We start from the raw sequence: 18402 nt of genomic DNA, 5'->3' as shown, positions 1-18402 counted from the left end.
ACTATAAAGGCTGTCATTCATTTCAACCTTCACTTAACTGATTCATTATATCAAATGACATCTTTAATTATTATTATTACTGTTTTATTTGTATTGTTTTAAACTCTAGTAACACAATACAACAACAGCAAGCATTGTTAAAATTTTAAAAGCTCATAAATTAAGCATGTGTAGACTTGTTGACATTTGACACCCATACAGCTAGGAAAGCTTAATCGTAGTAAAAGTCTTAAGAAATAAGATATGAATATAAAAAAGTTGTAATGTAATTATTTGCCATCAACTATAGCATAGTTTTTATAAATCATTTTGGAGTTAGTGATATTTGCAAGTGACTTAAACAGTTTATTTAAAATGTTACTTTAATGACTCTTGGGTCTTTCTCCACCTCCACCCTTCACGTTCTCAACTCATAACAAAACGTCGCCAAATTCCTTTGGTTTTCGTTGTCTGTATTGAGTAAATTTAAGGGACACACTACAGGATCAAATCGGACGAAGCTATAACAATATAACCATATAGCCGACAAGCAGAAGTTTGAGATGAGAAATAAGAAAGAAACTTAATCCCGAGGGATGTAAAAGACTGAAAAGGAGAGCGAAGATACAAGGAGGGCGCGTAACGGGACAGCCCGGAAAAGATTTGTTGTAAACCCAAGGAAAACCATGGGAACGTGTGGTTACTGACGAATAACTACCAACGCAACACATTTCTTCAAGGACAGATAGGTAAGAATACATCTAAAGAAATAAATGAAACTATTAAGAGACTTTAAGTGTGCGTTGTGTAAGAGAAGAGTAAACGTGGTTCAACTTAAAGCTAACGTTACATGGCTAACTAACGTTACGTGCAAAACTTAGAAATGTAGAAATGTTAATTATGATGATGAACTTAATTCTATATACTTATTTTTCAGAGTTTATTTTGCAGTTTCTTAGGTTATACAGTAGATGGGGCTCTATGTGTAACGTTACAAAACTTTCTAATGTTGTTTTAAGTGCTGTAACTTAAGTACAACTTTTTTCCCTCTTTTTAACAAAAGCGTTTATTCAATGTTTTTTTATACTGTGTTTGATCAACAAAAGTCAGCTGAAGAAACAAGAGTTGGGTGAACCTTTCTTTACCTGATGAGAGTTTTCTTAAAGAAAAAGCATTTTAGTGACTTTAGTGAACATGTGGCATATCAGCATTGCATCAGCCCGTCAACATTCTGTAAGCCTACCTGTAATCTTGTCTTCTCCATCCACAGAGGCCTTGTGCCACACATATTTTAGGGAAATTGGGAATGGATGGAGAGAAAGAAAAAGAACGGGAGAGAGGAGATGAAAAAGAGTGTGATGAGGCAGAGGAGGATGCAGAGGGGGCAAGTTTGGTCTGGCAAGAGACATACCCAGATGATGACCTAGGCTTACCCATAATGCACTGGGAGGATCTTGGTCTTCGCATTGCTGAACTTGAGAAGCAGCAGGAGGAGAGAAGACACAGGGAAAAGGTCTGAACCAAAAATGAGGAGAATTAACTTTACAAATCTGACACAACATGTGAAAAGCACTGATAGTTAATTAACAATGTATTGTGGTTATGTAGGATTTAGACAGGCTGACAGTACAATGGCCAGAAATCAGGGGGCTGAGCAGTCACAGGGAGACTTATGACGACATGGGGGATGATTGCAACAGTCGTCTGACTGCTCTAACGTCAAGGTCAAACAAATGTTGTATCTAAATTATTTCCTGTGCATTTCTTCAAAAACGAAAAAAAACACTTATGCATTATCATTTCAGGCTTCAGAGCCAAATGAATCTACAGCTCTGTTTCATCAACAACAGTGAAAGTGAGGAGGAAGAAGAGGAAATGGAGGCAAAGAAAGAGGTTGAATAAGTTTTCACATTGTACTGATGCCTGTAATGAAAATTTTACTTTTAGTTTTTTTACATAGACCTTTGCTGGGATTTGTAATTGTTTGCAGGTGCCAAAACAATCCAGTAAGAGTGGAAACAAGCAGAGGTTAGAAAGGCAGCAAGGTTCCAACTCTACATCAACTAAGAAAACCAAATCAAGAGGATTCAAGAATGATGTCAGAGCGGCACTCAGTGTGCTCAAACACAAGTTCAGCCTGGAGCAAAAACAGGTAAAAAATGGAAATCTCATACCTAGTACAAACTTATAAGGTTTTCGGTCTTTTTTGACAAGCAACAGCTTTTTTAAGGGTGTTCAGGCTATCTCATATACTGTATACTACGAGATGGGCAGTATTAGTTCTATACAGTGCACAACATACTTGATTATTTAATATCAGCACATGGCTCAAAACAAAAAGTCTAGAATCTATACACATTCTCTTCTTTCATTCAGGCTAGACATGTTATGTATTAAGGAATAGTTCACTAAAAATTGAAATTTATCCCGTCATTTTCTCACTTAAACAGGGCTCTAGACTAACATTTGAGAGAGGTGTCACTTGTTCTACCAAGTTATTCAGTTGGTGCCAGCAGCCCTTAATTTGGTAGCACCAGAGTCGTGGGGTGAGGGAAGAAAAATGAATCACTAAAACTTCATTAAAATGTGTTTAATACATTAATGAACTAATTAGAAACTAATACAAATCCTTGTTTATAACTGAAATCTTTTTATTGTATATTTAATCTCTCTTTTAACACTTAACCATATTTAAAGCACATCTTTCTTAAAGCTACTTTCATCCTTGATTTGTTGTGAACAACTCATATAAGAGAACACATTTCCTTTAATATCAGTGAGTGTTTTTGGGCCCGTCCTTTGTTGTTAAATAAACATGGCTGCTTTCCCTTTAAGAGCTAGCGTAACTGTAACACACATGCATTTTGTTTCCCAACTGTTTGTTCATGAAACGGACAACCTTTACAAGGATTCTTGTTAATATGTGAATTTTTACATATGTTTTGTGTTTATTTGTCCGTTTAGTAAGATTGTATGAAAGAGAACTCAGTTTAGTATAGTTTAGTTGAGGGCTTAAAGATCGGGTAACACATGCAGTTTCTGCCAATCTCATATTAATCTTTAGTACCTATACAGTAGTATTGCACACATCATATCTTCTAAGAGTATTTAGTTTGATCTAATTGATAAAAGAGAGATACTGCTGTATGATTATTTCCAGAAAAAGACGAGTCGCTGGAGAAAGGCAGGGGAGACGGAGCTACAGCACGAGCATGCTATATATCATCGCAATAGTCCCTTTGAGTTTATTACATTATGCACATATGTTAAAAACGATTGCCAACAAAACACAGACTTTCCACGTTCAGTTCTTGTCCGGCATCTATTAGCACTGGGTCCGAGCCATCTATCAGTTTCAACGATCTCCGAATCCAGCGTTATGTCCACCGTTTAAACAACGTATAAAACCATCACTGAAGTCCTGTGAACACACATCACCTCATCTTAAGAGTAACAAAAGAAGCGAGCTACAGGCCCACAGCGCAGCCAATCTTGATAAGCGGGTCTTCCTATCACTCATCGGTTGGTGTGTGGGCGGGCTGTTTCTTTTGCCTTGCCGTGGACATGCTTTTCCGGAAGAATTGCCAAAATCAATAGGATCCCTGTTAAGAAACAGTTATCCAGAATTCTGAAAATCGTTCCGTAACAAGTTGGAGTGCTGAGGGAGTGTATCAAGCTCAGAAATAATACATCATACGTCCAACTCGTTTTTTAACAAGTTGACCATGTTAAGCATGAGAAGCCAGCATGTAAAGTTCTTTACAGTGTAAATCAGTCAGAATGCATGAAATAGCATTTTAGCCGATCTTTAAGTGATTATTCTCCATGAAAGCTGCATTGATACATGTTTGGCTTCATCAATAGAGACTCACAAATAAATAGGAATTAACGTGATGTATAACGTTAACATTTTGTTTGCTTTGCAGTATTGTTAGAGAGCTTTATACAATAGTTTAGTGCTTAAAGTTTAAATGCACATTTCCTGCATTAGCTTCACATGCATACAATCCACGCAACACATTTAGTTGTCTTTGCTGTTTTGAACCTTACCCGTGGAAATTCTTGTATTCTGCAGGCGGCAAAACATATTTGAGTTGCATGATTGAGCGCCTCGAATTACGTCTTTGGGGCCAGGGGCACTGATAGATAAGTGAATGGTTGATGGGGGGTGAATGGTTGAAATCCAGCGTTATATCCAGTTTATATAACATTCATCACCCAAATGCAGCGAAGAAACAAACACCTGAACTTAGTATACTCTCTCACTCTCCTGCTTACAGGTGAAGGTTACGTCTGGGCATGCTTCTTCCACTGCTCTCATTGCTGCCATGTGGCCGTGCCGCCTGCGAGTTGTCCAATAAGGGACTAAGAAAAGTTGTTACAAAACAGTTTTATATGTTCTAAAAAAACTTTCCGAAACCTGTACGATCGATGGGGGAGTGTATCGAGCACAGAAATACTACGTGATAAGACAGCACGTTTAAAGAATTAAAACTTTAATTGTAAAGAAGTCAGAATGCATGAAAGACCGTTGCACGGCCGCTTTAAGAACAACTGGTCGCACTGGCAGTTAAAATAGTCGCAAAATGCGACCATTTGATCGCAGTCTAGAGCCCTGTTAGTAATCCATACGATTCCAGTAGGTTAATAAATGTCTTCTGAATCTCAACGATACATTTGTGAGTAAAAAGTTTTTCTATTTTTAGCATGTTTTGTTAGGTAGATGGTTGCATTAGAATCTGAACATGTATAGAGAAGAACATACGTAATGGTGGCACTTCGGCTCCATGGATCTCAACTTCGAAGCTCATTGGTTCTCTGGTCGCAGAAGTAGACGTCGACCAATATGGGTTTTAATTTTATGGATTTTAATATGGGTTGATATCGCTTATTACAGGTCAAGCAGACCGATATTTTGAACCGATATATATGTCAGGTTTATGAATAAAAAGAGCTCTAACTAAAACTTTGTCCAAAAACCATGGTTAGTATACGTTAACAATAGTAACACCATGGTGAACAGTAAGGAAATAAACAAACAATAGTTCAATCAACATATTTAACGAAGATTATTGCTGTTTTGTTTTGCCATTGTTTGGGGCTTGCGCGGATCATGTGAAACAGATTGCAAACATGCGAACAGTTTGAGTGGCGGTGGTGTCCCGTGTGCACGTACTGAAGATTTTCTTTTGAGAACACGCGAGTAAATTATACTTCAAAATGGTTTGAATTTGTGACTGGCATGACTTAAAATAATGTGCAAATGCCCATTCCGTCGTCAACTGATGCACGATCACTGAAGCAGCTCGAACTAGCAAATGCTTTCAGTTAAAGTAAGTCCAATCCCTCCAGTGCCCTCAGCTTCCTGCATTGATTGGGAATTACTCTTGACAACAGACTAGTGTGCCGGTGTTGTACCAACATCCGACTCCCCGTGAGATAACGACTCCCCTGTTTTTCCCTACGAAGGTTAGGGTTAGGATTAGGTGTTGGGGCAGGATTAAGAGATAGGGACCAATCACAAAGCAGCATCCTACGTGAATGATCCAATCAGAAGTAGGGGAGTTAAAATCTCACAGGGAGTCAAATTTCGGTACAACACCATGTTACGACTGCTCTCACTAAATTCTTGGCTGCATCAAAAACAAATAGCCCATTTTGAAATTAAATTACTTTATCGGCAAATCTGCTTTTAAAATGACAGATGTCGATAATCGAAAAAATGCTTAATAGCGATGTCGATAACCGACCACTTCGATAATCGGTTGACCCCTACTCAGAACCAATGGAGATCATGGATATATTCGCATTTTGTTGTTTTTTAAAATAAGGCACAATTCAAAAGCATTACAAAGCTCTGAGCAATCAGAATTGTATTTATACTATTCATTTAAAGGTGAACGCTTCCTTAAGTTATGTGACTATACCATGATCTGTGTGCAAATGACATAATTGTACACCACTGACCCCCATCACAGACCATACCTCCCAGTGAGGCTGTCAGAGACAGGAAGCAACATGAGCGAAGTGACTTGAAGAACTTGAGCTTGAAGAAGTTGAAAGCATTAAGGACCTCACAAAGCAAAGACATTCAAGGTAAGAGCCCAACTGATGTATGAAGCTTAATTTTACAATCATTTGAGAATAAATGTGTACATGTGTGTATGTTTATAGACCTCAGTTCAGAGCTGGTGGCTCGACTTCTCACAAGGGACCAGCTGAGGACAGAGCAGGATGCCCTGCTACTGGAGGTACAAGATATGACATCACTCTGATGTACAGTCAGAAGGAGAAAAAATAAAAGGACATTCGTGTACAAGACCTGCAAACTGTCCATGAGCTACCTAAACTAATAGACTTCGTTGTGAAAAGCAACAATGCTCGAAAAACACACGACAGAAGACTTGTGGTTTGAATTTTTATTCAATTTTTTTGCTGTGTGAAGGCACAGATGAGACAGGGAGAACTATTCCAAATCGAATTGTTGTTTTTAAACAATAATTGTCCTTTTTACGACTTTACACATTTTTTGTAGTCACAGTTTATTTGATTGTTTGTTGAAGCTGTAGTTTAAAGCGGCCATAACACACTGGGTTTCTGCCAATCTCATTAATCTTGCTCTCAAACATAATTTAGTTTGATCACATCTATAAAAGATAGATACAGCTCTACGATTACTCCCGAAATCATGTGCGGGGGGAGGGTAGGCTGAACTAAAGCAAAGCTGAACAGAACACAGACATCAGTCTCACTCACAGCATGCGGTTCTTGTCCGGCATCTTTAAGCACGTGGACGGCTCCATGTATCAGTTTCAAACGATCTCCAAATCCAGCGTTATATCCACCGTTTATATAACATTCATCACCCAAATGCAGTGAACAAACAAACACCTGAACTTTGCGATCATATGCTCTCTCTCCTCCACACAATTTCAATTCAAGTTTATTTATATAGCGCTTTTCACAATGTGCATTGTTCCAAAGCAGCTTTACAGGGGCAAACAGGAAAAACACAGCACAGTACATGGTGTTTATAGAACAAGCAAGATCATTCTAATAAATAATATCTAATTAATAAATAATAACTAACTATTTAATAAATCAATGCAGTCTCCCGGTGAGCAAGCAAACACTGCCCTGCTGTGGCGAGGAACCCAAAACTCCAATGATTGATTAATGGAGAAAAAAAAGCGGGAGAAACGAGGCTCAGCCGGGAGGGCCAGATCCCCTCTGACGTGTCATAGCTGCACTCAGTGACCCCGACCGAAAGCCACCGAGCAAGTGAAAGTGACGTCTGGGCATGCTCCTTCACATGCTCTGGGCGTGCTGCATGCTTTCCCGACAGAATTGTCCAATACGGGACTAAGAAAGTTGTTACAAAAGTTGTTTTATATGATCGAAAAAAACTTTCAGAAACCTGTAAGATCACTGGGGGAGTGTATCCAGCACAGAAATACTACTTAATACGCCCAACTCTTTTTTTGACAAGTTGACCATGTTAAGCATGATAACACGGCACATTTAACATTGTAAAAAAAGTCAGAATGCATGACACATCATTTCAGCACCCCTTTAATTAATAGCAGTTAACATTAGCACAATTATTATGTCAAACAGATTAATTTACAGTTACAGCACTATATCGCTGATGTAAACCTGAAACCTTGATTCCCCAAATTTCGTGATTTTTTTTGCCATAAACCATTATTATTGGTCCGCCTTTATGTTTGCCACTGGGTTTTGCAGAAATCTAAAAAAAACTGTGAATTTGGACATTCAAGGTTTAGAAAGGAAAGTGACGATATGCATCAATGGACCATTTATGATGTGCCATATATGTAGTGCCTTTACCAAACATTTTTGATTGGCATAGCAAATTATATCAAGTTTTCATTGAATGTTAAATGCAAATAAAATAAAGTACAGGTTACTATTACATACTATTTGGGAAAATATAAGGTATGTGTTTAAATATTACACTGCCAAGCAACTCATGACTGGATTGTTACTGATTGTCAAAGACTAAAATATGTTGTTTTGAGGAATAAAAGGGATTTGAATAAGGATATGCGTGTATAATGAATTGTTATGGTGAATATTAGTTGTGTATCTGTGTGTGTAAGAGTTTGTGTTGTCAGAAGGCTAGCGCTAGCTCAGCACTAATAGAGGGAAGAAGAAAGAGGGAGGGACAGATCATGGAGCAAAAGATGACCAAGGAGGGCTGGATTGAGAGAATGGTCAAAACAGCTAAAGTAACTAGGAAAGACAAGATTCAAGAGTCGATGACATGACAGACTAAACAAAAGATGTTGTTCTTTTAACTGCACAACTGGATTTAACTTTATAGCCAAATTAGATGTTTTTCAGTGTTGGAGCAGAGGTGTTTCTCAGGTGTTGGGGTTTCTTTATTCTTAATGTTTTCTGAAAAAAGGATCTCATAATCTCAGCATCATTAATCAGCCATCCATTGAATAGGTAAGTTTACTTATCAATTTATCAGATCATAACTGGATTTGACACAAGGACAATCTGCCAACTATTTTTAAACATTTAGGTTAAAATAAGCTAAATAAATACATACAAGGTATGTTTTTACATTACATTACCAATAAATATGTAAACAGTTTACATGCAGGCCAGCAGACTGTCACAAAATGTAGTCCGTGTGATTTACAGAATGGGTTATTTGCACTTTTATGATATTGTCTTACTTCACATGAGCTGTCTTATTTATGTAGCCAAGCCAGATCTACCCTAATGTCATTAAGTGACCTTTAGGTACTCGCTGATCTATTGACATAGTGTCTTATATGCCTCACGAGTGGTAGGCAATAAGCCATACAATATGCGCTCAGTCAGCTGTGTGCTGTTTACAGCACAGGTAGGGATTGCCGTGACATAGCATGTGAAGGAAAAGACTACCAAACGATGTTTAATGGATACAAAGGGAGGCTAATCTTACTTTAAAAAATACCAAATTTTATTGTGTATTAGTCTCTATTTAGGGATAGAGAGAATGATTGATCGTGGACAGATTGATGTGAGGAACGATGTTGGGGGGGGCAGATAGATGAGTGGACATAGAGGGGAAGTGCGGTTACTGTTTGATGGGTTAATGAAGTGAAAAGATACTGAATCAGCAGCACATATACCTATACGCAAACAGTACCAGGGGTTGTGAAAGAGAAAGGGGGGTTAGGGGTGGGTTGGAAAGTCAGTAGTGGGAAACCAACTAACATATTTGAGTAAAGAACAAGGGCATTAATGTTTCAATAGCTTTCAGTTTATGCATCCAAAATAAGTTCTTAACAGATATGTGTTTCTCATAGATGATAAGGAGGACGAGATGATTCAAACAATTTCTAAATTGGTTCACCTGAGTTTGGAGCAGATGTGGGTTCACAAGCACGGAATGGGAAGATGAAACGCATAAACAGCCCAAGAACTAGCCGACAATGACGACAAGCATACCCACTGTTTTGTTTAATAAAGGGGCAGGGGAAGACAACCAACTTTTAAGCAATTCTTCCATAACTGGCGCCTGCAATATTGATGAGTCCTACAAGTACATCTTCCTACCCATCTGCTACTCCTTTACTTTTGTTTTCAGCATAACCCTTAACTCTGTGGTTCTATACCGCTCTTTTCGACGCACCAAGCGCTGGAATGCATCGCTAATCTACATGGTAAACTTGGCCACAACAGACTTCATGTATGGTTTGTCCCTACCCTTCTTGGTAGCCAGTTACATCATGCGCGACGACTGGGTGTTTGGTGACTTCATGTGCCGCCTAGTGCGCTTTCTCTTCTACTTCAACCTCTACTGCAGCATCTTCTTCCTCACTTGCATCTCAGTGCATCGCTACCTGGGCATCTGTCACCCCATGAAGACCATCACTTTGGAGACAAAGCGAGCAGTGAAAGGGACATGTGTGTTGGTATGGATTGCTGTTTTTGTGCTAACCTGTCCAATTTTTCGTTTTGCTCAGACACAGTATCTTCCGCGTGGAGGGCATCAAGGAGTTTTGGGAGCGATGGTGAATGGCGAAGGCACGACGGAGGTGTTCAATAATTGTTGGGATGATGCAATTGATAAGGAGTTCCACGATTACATCCCTTATGGGATCACGCTTCATTTCTTGGGTTTTTTTGTGCCTTTTAGCATCATTGCCTGGTGCTACTCACGTGTGGTGTTGACAATATTTCGGACACTTAACTCTCAGCCTCCTCCTCATCGAGTCAGAAGTGGGACGGGCTGTGAAAGTGTAGCAGGGATTGGAGGAGAGGGCATGTCAATCATCTTTGGAGCTCATTCACCATACATAAACAGGCGCCGCAAGTCCATCAAAACCATCATTACCATCACTCTACTCTTTGCCCTTTGCTTCTTTCCCTTTCATGTCACTCGAACCATTTTCCTGTTGCTGAAACTGACAAGTAGAGTGCAATGTCACACCATGCGCATGGTTTCCATCTGTTATAAAATTACCCGGCCACTGGCCTCATTCAACGCTTGGCTAAATGCGCTGCTGTATTTCCTTACTAAAGAGAAAAATGGACCCTGCTGTCAAAAACCTGAACATGCCAAGCATGGTCTCCTATGGCCACTGAGGATGCTGGGAAAAGGAGATGAAGAGAATGAAGCTGAGGAGACAGGCAACCATAAGGACAACAGACCAGACACTAATAATACATACAGAGGTCTGCCTTAAGACGTGACACTATAAGGATGAAAGACATCTTCAGACACGTTAGAGGGTAGAACTCATATCAGGCAAACATCAAAGAGTAAGTCTGGTGGAACTGGCTTCAGTTCCTTTAAAGCAAAAATGTCAGAATGGAACTGATTTGGTGTGATATACAGTGTTTTCTGTTTTCTTTTCATTCACATAAAATAGATTATTAAGTTGTTTTGATGTTTATTCAGTTTAATTTGTTGTGGGGGGTGGTAATAACCGAATTAAAATGAATTGTCAATTTTAGTGAATATTAACAGCACAAACACTACCGTCTATAAATAATAAGCATGCTCATGGTGTTTCATTTATAGCAAGCGTACCTCAGAGTGGAGTTCAGTTCAATGTCAAGGATTAGTAATATCTTGTGAATAATTAAACTATTCTTATAAAGATTTTAAACCTGTGTTTAAATGAAAGTCAAGCAATGAAATAATGTTAATACATTAGTAATCAAGCAAAAGTGTCAGTTTGTTTATTATTTGTCATTGTTATTCTTACCTTTCTCTTGTTTAGATTTATATTGCATGTTACCAGAAGTCATGCTTCGTGTACTTTCCATGTACACAGAACACAACATCAGTATACAGCACGGGCTACCCTTTGTCCTTCCGTCTAAAATAAGTTAGAACCATGTGATCCACTAAAGACCTAAGTCATACTTTTATTACTGCTTGGTTTTATATCGGTTAATGATCAACTGTCATGTTGCAAGACAGATTTGCTGTATCAGAGGAAAGCCTGATACAGCAATGTATACAGCACATGTAAACATTATATCAGGTTATAGTGGAAGAATGCATGTTTCTGAAATACCTGACACTATTATAGCATTAAATGTTGTCCACTTCTCTTTGGACAAGACCTTCATCCAGATTGTAATTTGCCTTTAAACATTTTTTTTATTTATTTGGCTATGTGATTACTATTTTCGAGCCATTGTGTTTTAAATATTTTGTGCATATGATACATATATAAGACTGTGTGTCTAATGTGTAATAATGTCCATATGTAAATACATATTAACTAAAAAATATGATTCTTTTTAACCTCAAATTAAAATTGCCGTGACATTTATCTGTAATTCAAAACATAAATGCCATATTAGGCCTACTCCATGATGACGTGGAAGAGGCTCGTCCGGGATGTTAGATCGGTCTCTGTGTGTATTTTGATTAAGAACATGTTGCTGACTTTAAACCGATTTAACCTAACCAGCTAACTTTCACTTTTAAATATGTCCTCGGGTTATACGGTAAATTGGGTTAAAACAAGCTCTTCGCATTGAATAATACGTGCAAGCTCAGAAAATACACCGACTATACAACAGGGGGCGACACATCGGGGAAAGAGTAGATGAAGCTTGGAATTTCAAAACAAAACCAGTAGTGGCACTTCCCGACCTGCACTGCGGCAAATGCATGATCTGACCGTTATTATAAATTATCAAAAAAATAAATATAAATTACCGAAACTAATAAATGAAAAGGTAATAACTAGACTAGCTTATATTGACGCAAGCGCAATAAATCCATTCGTGAAAAAAATATTTTTCACCGAGGAAATTGTATATTTATTTTTTATCTGCCCCGTGTCATCACAGTGGTAGAGCTGCTGCTGCACCACATTGGCGCCATTTTCAAACTTAAGAGCCTCAGTGACTGGACTCTTCTAACAGCGACATTATTCCTCATTATTGTCTTTTTTTTTATTCTTTCTTCAGGACCAATTACTACTTTAACATTTTAAAACGAAAATGTGCAATTGGAAAATGATTCTCACAAAAGGTAAGCAATTGTTACTACTTATAAAATGTATAAAAAAAACATTTATGACAACGTTCACCTTATTTTTTGAAGTCTTTTTGCTGACTTCGCCGAAATTCCCTGTAAACCACGTATTCGTTATTCGCCATGTGTTTCGTTATGATGAATATTTGTGCTTATCGTTTAGAAAGAAAGACGTTTCCAGCTGTTTACGTTAATATAATTTCGTTCAGTAAGTTACAAGTTTAACGAATTTATGCATTATGTTGGCAAACTGATATTCGGCACCATTTCAAAAAATCCTTTTTAATGTTTTGAGTAGAAAATGCCAAGCAAACATTCTTTTAACATATTTTACAAATATCCTCTACGAAATTTCCCAAATTTGTTGCAAACAGCGGGATAATGTCGACGCAACTAATTACAAACCAAACGACTCATTGACCATATCCGTAAAAAACGGAAAACCGAAATAAAGCTTCAATTCTTTGTTACACGTTAGAAAGACAATGATTCTCTAACCCTCTGAACCACTCCCCTCAGCTGCTGTCCCCTCACCCACAACCAAGCATAAAGCTCTAACGTTACATTACGTTCCCCTCTCGCGGCTGTTTTATTAGAACAGTTTGCAGCGATTTCGTTAATCAAAACTTTGTAGAAAAGAGTGAAAATGTGTCATTATGACGGTTAAATGTCATTATTGCATCATTCTGTCTGTGGAACGAAAATCTAAATGTTTCGGAAGACGACGCAACGTCTACAGACAAAGTTAAAATAATATTGTTTCAATAGAGAATTAACGTTCCTAACTTGCCTGTTAAGATTGCAGATGAAGACGGCGGTTTGTCGTGGTCCATTAAAAATGTATGTAAAATACTTGGCGATGTATCAAAAGTTAAATACTAAGCTAAATTCTTCAAAAAAAATCACATTTCCCCCACAACGTGAATTGTAAGAATATTATCTACAGGGTGCATAACCCTCGTTTGTCATGAATTTGTTATTTTGAAACATACACCCATCTGAACACTTTTCAGCTGACTTTGATCACCCATTTTATAGCTTTTTCGTTTATGACGGTTAAGAATCTCACCTTGACAATAATATTCCAGAGGTTAATATTACAACTTAACGTCGTGGTTACATAATCATATTTTTCTACACGTTAGTTTTGTTTCTGAAGTTACAATCTAGTTACAGCTATATGCAGTCCGATCCATCTACAAAAGTCTTGAAATAAATAAACAGTATAACATCTGGTTGTGTGATGTGACTGTGCGGTTTTAATAGTACTTAGTTCAATGTTATTGTTAAATTTCAGTTTCCTTAGGTATTTTCTGATCTTTACCATGACCCTGTGACCTTGTGATAAAAGTACACGTCAGTAGATCTTAGTTTTGGCATGACTCTTGCTTTAATGTATGAAGGTACGTGTTTTCGTCTTTTCGTTTTCCGGAGTTGACCTTAGTTTTCAAAAGATTTCTTTTAAGGAAAAAGGGAACACGTGAAATGTCTTGGCAAATGTGATTCTTGTACTGGAATTTCAGAATAATTCTAGGATATCTAAAATCAGTTTGCTCTTATAACATTTTGAACAAATGTTGAGTGATTAGGTATGTCATGAAAGCTGTGCACCTGTTCCTAGATAATATATAATTCATTGTATGAACATTTATTTTTACACATCTGCAAACTAGTTTTCATATGGTGAGCCTATGCATGGCCTTGACAGTGTGGAAATGAAAAAAATCAAATAGCTTGTGAATTGAAATATCCTTTTTATCTTTGGGATATAGACAATGCTTTTCAACCTTATGATTTATGACTTTTTATTCTTTGTTGTAAATTGCAAGTATTTTACATAGTTTTATTAAAGCAAATTCTTTATTTAAAAGTTAAATAAATCCGTTGTATTGGCCTTTTAAATTTTATGCTCCATCGTTTTAGTTGTCTAGATTTGGTGTTAGGTTTCTGAACCTTGTGCTTTTGTTTCAGTTGTAAAGATGGTACTGTTAAAAATAAAAGGACAAGTGACTGACTGTACTGTATTGTCCCCAATATGACAGGATGAATTTGCTGCTTCAGTTTTCTCTTTTAATTGTTATAATATCAGTTGTTTTGTTTTGTATTACTAGCTATTTTCAGCCTTGTGGTAACCAACAATAATCTGTAAAAATCAATCTTCCAGAATTAAATGTAATTTTCCATAGCAATTTAATAATCTCAGAATGCATTCAGTACATTGGTTTGTTGGTCATTAATTCTGCTTTTACACTTTATTTTGAATTATCATAGAGGCCTTTGTCTTGTCTGCCTGTGTGTATGTGTGTGTATGTGGTTTGTGTGTAATGTTGGACCACAGTTGTCCTACTCAGTAAAACTATCTGTAGATCCAGATCAACATATTCTCCACTCTTTGTACCAAGCCTTGTACTACACACAAAACCCACAGAGACCCTTTATAACATCCAGCTTTACTTAGAGAATATCAAAGGATAAAAACTTTGTCGTATAAGCACGTATTGTTCACTCCAAACTCTCTGACATCCGCTTTTGATGGTTCTGTTTTGTTGATTTTGTGGATAATGATTTAGCAGAAAGAATACAAAATCACGTTTTTCCCCTTATTAAACAACATGATTAACTAGAAACACACCCTTGTTAGGTCGCTTGAGTTTTGAGTTTGTGTTGTAAGTTTGTCCGCGGCGTAAAAACACATCGACACGAACACTTTTCTAGTTTCATATCCCCTTTCTTTTGCGTCGTTGCAGCCGAGCCTTCTCCCTCTTTTGTTTCCCCCCTCCCTCTCCATTGGCTGTGTGAATGCTTTGGCAAGGCTACAAGAAATCAAGCAAGCGAGAGCTCCTAGCACTGGCTCGTCCCAGACACTAAGACGCACAAATTAATTTTTTTATCAGAAACTGTTGCATTAATGGTCCCCAAACTTCACAGTCTTCTAAGGGGACCCTGGGGTGATGCCCTGATTTTTTTGGGGATTTTTCCTGTCCCTCTAAAATGTTCATTTTAATTGTAGAAACTGATGCCCCGGGAAAAAGGCTACAGCCCCTGCTTTTTATGCCTACCAAGTTCCTCAGGCAGCCTCACTAGCTACAGCTAAGCAGAGGCTGCACACTGCACTGGACTGCTGGTCTGGAGGTGAAAAGGGAGAGAAAGGGCTTTAAGGGCTGAAAATAGGTTCTGGTGGACAAAAGGTTTAGGCACTTATTTGACTCTTGGAACCCCACCCCCCAATCTGGAATGGGAGCCCCAAACTCAAACGAATGGGTGTATTTTTTACCTGAAATTAAGACTTGGTATTCCCATTGATAAGTGTTTGTCTGGGGTTGTTCTGCTTTATTATCTTTTTGTAAAAAAAAAGTAACCAGACTGTTTTAGTTGTAGATTTAGCTTTGGATTTTTTAAGAATATTTGTTTTGTGGTGGGCAAACAACTTGGAATTTAATTGAGTTTTTAAGAAATTATGAAAGTGTTTTTAAGTACTTTGTTTAGCTTTAAAAATACAAAATAAGTTTAACCTTATTGAATTAAGTTGGGTATTTTCAATTTTTTCTTCACCCAGGTGCACGAGACAGACTACACGTCGAGAGGGGTCTTCAGCTGATGACTTTAGGAATACCAGGCACCCCTCTCCTCTGTTGTCTAACAAGCTGGAAAACAGGGATAGAGGGTAAGTGAAGTCTTTCCGGTATCTGTTTCAAAGCTTAACCAAAACGGACTTTGGTCTGAGTATGGGTAAGCAAAGTTGGGCCAGGGTTTATATCTGTCTATGTTAGTGTATGAGCTTCTCTTTTTGGTCTCCCTCTCCCACCCATTTGCTGTCTATCCTTTTCTCATTTTCTCTCCCTCTCCTTTGCTTACAACCCCCCCAACTCTCTCTCCCTCTCTCGATGAACGACGGGCAGAAGTAGACAGAAGCAAATGCATTCTGTAACTGTGCTGACGTGATCATTTGACTCAGTCCTTAAATAGGCTTTATTAGGTATTTGTTAGGGTGCATTTTAACTGAACTCACTAATAGGGTTTAAATCATCGAAGACCTTTTAAGAATGTTTGGCTGTTCTACCACACACATTTTGTCACATTTTAGTAGATAAACTTCCTGTTTTTTTTTTCTATGTAGGTTAACTTAATAATGAAGGCTAAAAAAATATTTTAAAAAATTGATCCTTGTAAAGTGCAGCAGATTTTTTTTTTATAACTAATTGTTGATTCTTATTGACTTTAGAACTTTAAAACACCTCTTAGGGTGTGGTGTACCCATAAGAAAAAGTTTAAAGTCCTTAAAATTCTTGGAGTTTCTTTTATCTAACATTGAACTATTTTATATTTAAAAAATCTGAATTTCTGTGCCATCCATTTTGAGCAAAATAAAAATACATTCAGTTTAAATTAATATTGCTGTGGTTTTCCTGTTTAAATTATCCCACATTTTAATGTTGTGGCATTGTTGTAGATGTAAGTTATTTGTTTTGTAAAAAATAAGAACAAAATAAAAAGTTTAAAAAAAAAGTACCAAATTCCTTCTGAATATTACCTTTAAATAAACACCACATCTTGCTTAGATATCATGTGAAACAACACTTGCTTTCCCCATATTAATGATACGATAATATGCCTTGACAGTGTCATTAGGTCACCTTTTAAATTACCCCTGTTTAACAACCCCCTCATTCACTCCCTCAACCATTTAAATGATCTGTGTTCTGCAATATATTACAGAACTTTACAATATTCAAGATTAGTATTCTATTGATTTTTCCTTGTTCACTTGTGTGTGCTTTTTTGACATTTTTTTTGGTAAAATTTAAAAACAGTTTTTTGTTCTTAATATAGATTGTGAAAATAGTTTTACTTAGTCTTTTTTGTATTCTCTTATTTATTTTTTAACCTGAACACATTTTAGCTCACAATCCCAAAGTGAGTTTTTGTTTTTCACAACAATAAATTGAATAATTTAAAATGGTTCTGGTGCTGTATGTGAAGTGGAAACTTTTGCTTCAGATTTGTTACAATTATTAACTAATCTTTTATCGAGTATAAGGTTAAAGTAGTTCTTTATTTTACACACTGTAGATTATTCCCTTGGTAATAAAACCATTTTTGACAGGCGCTAGTTTTTACTCATCATCTCCCCATCCTCCATTTTGTCTTTATCCTCAACATCCATTTTAGGACAGTCTGTGCACAGTAACTCACTTATTAAGTCTCAAAGGGCATTATTAGACTAGGATTAAAAGATGTGGGTGACCACAAGCTCTTCATGATTGTGTGGGCCAAAAGAATTGAAGACATTCCTTAGTTCTTACTGCACTTTATTAAATGTTTCAAAAATTAGTGATGTGTACCCACAACTGTTAAGTGTGGATTCTAATCAAACCTTTTAAAATGTCATTTATTCTCCAGTAATTGCATATGCATAATCCATTTTTATATTATGTTGAATTTGACATTTTATTTTGTTGCCTTTATTTTTCTTCTAGTGAGGAACATTGGGATCTGACTTCTTTTTATTTAGCCTAGAGTTCCCTGTAGCAGCACATCATGGTTTGTAAGTTTTAAGGGCAAATTCCAAATCATGGTGTGCTGTCTCTAGGAGCCTGGGAATTTCTCCATTAACATGACATCATTCTACACCTGCACTTGTGTGGTATCAACAGGATTCCTACGGTTATGGAAAATCAAGGAATTTTAAAATTGTGATATCAAGGTCTACAAGTCAGAATTGAACTAAACCTTCATACTTAATAGAAAAGACAGACATTTCTACAGTAAATAACATTTTTAATATTTTCTTAGGTTAAATTTGTTTCTCTGTGCTATTGCAATGCAAAAACTACTTATGCACAATCACAAATCTTCACAGAATTTCACTGGCCAAAGGGAGTGAGAACGTTCAAAGT

The 18402-nt window shown here is 37.1% G+C and overlaps 2 protein-coding genes across 3 annotated transcripts; both read left to right on the top strand.

Annotated features, from left to right (window-relative positions):
* The first annotated feature begins 205 nt into the window (after positions 1 to 205).
* si:dkey-6n21.12 (schwannomin-interacting protein 1) lies at positions 206 to 8045 on the top strand. 2 transcript variants are annotated; one of them, XM_056751884.1, is made up of 7 exons: positions 212 to 728; positions 1250 to 1492; positions 1588 to 1703; positions 1785 to 1872; positions 1970 to 2131; positions 5958 to 6075; positions 6154 to 8045. In XM_056751884.1, exons 2-7 carry the CDS (start codon positions 1286 to 1288, stop codon positions 6252 to 6254), a joined length of 792 nt encoding a protein of 263 aa, XP_056607862.1. In that variant the 5' UTR covers positions 212 to 728; positions 1250 to 1285; the 3' UTR covers positions 6255 to 8045. The 2 variants fall into 2 exon arrangements, with proteins under 2 accessions (XP_056607872.1, XP_056607862.1); XM_056751894.1 differs by lacking the exons at positions 5958 to 6075; positions 6154 to 8045 and adding an exon at positions 4260 to 5951 and having other exon boundaries at positions 206 to 728.
* A 146-nt stretch (positions 8046 to 8191) lies between these two features.
* On the top strand, positions 8192 to 11198 carry si:dkey-6n21.13 (P2Y purinoceptor 3). The gene is made up of 2 exons (XM_056751872.1): positions 8192 to 8454; positions 9309 to 11198. Exon 2 carries the CDS (start codon positions 9435 to 9437, stop codon positions 10689 to 10691), a length of 1257 nt encoding a protein of 418 aa, XP_056607850.1. The 5' UTR covers positions 8192 to 8454; positions 9309 to 9434; the 3' UTR covers positions 10692 to 11198.
* Positions 11199 to 18402: the final 7204 nt, after the last annotated feature.

Source organism: Triplophysa dalaica, chromosome 1 (genome assembly GCF_015846415.1).
Source record: "Triplophysa dalaica isolate WHDGS20190420 chromosome 1, ASM1584641v1, whole genome shotgun sequence".
In the NCBI taxonomy this organism is placed as follows: Eukaryota; Metazoa; Chordata; class Actinopteri; order Cypriniformes; family Nemacheilidae; genus Triplophysa; species Triplophysa dalaica.
The sequence above is the reverse complement of the archived record's forward strand: the minus strand, read 5'-3'. Positions and strand labels throughout refer to the sequence as shown.

Bases quoted from the DNA above. Each gene is read 5' to 3' on its own strand.
- si:dkey-6n21.12 (XM_056751884.1), top strand. From the start codon at position 1,286: ATGGATGGAGAGAAAGAAAAAGAACGGGAGAGAGGAGATGAAAAAGAG. The intron at 1,704-1,784 runs GTCAAACAAATG...TTATCATTTCAG, and splicing joins CTGACTGCTCTAACGTCAAG to GCTTCAGAGCCAAATGAATC. The intron at 1,873-1,969 runs GTTGAATAAGTT...AATTGTTTGCAG, and splicing joins AAATGGAGGCAAAGAAAGAG to GTGCCAAAACAATCCAGTAA.
- si:dkey-6n21.13 (XM_056751872.1), top strand. From the start codon at position 9,435: ATGACGACAAGCATACCCACTGTTTTGTTTAATAAAGGGGCAGGGGAA.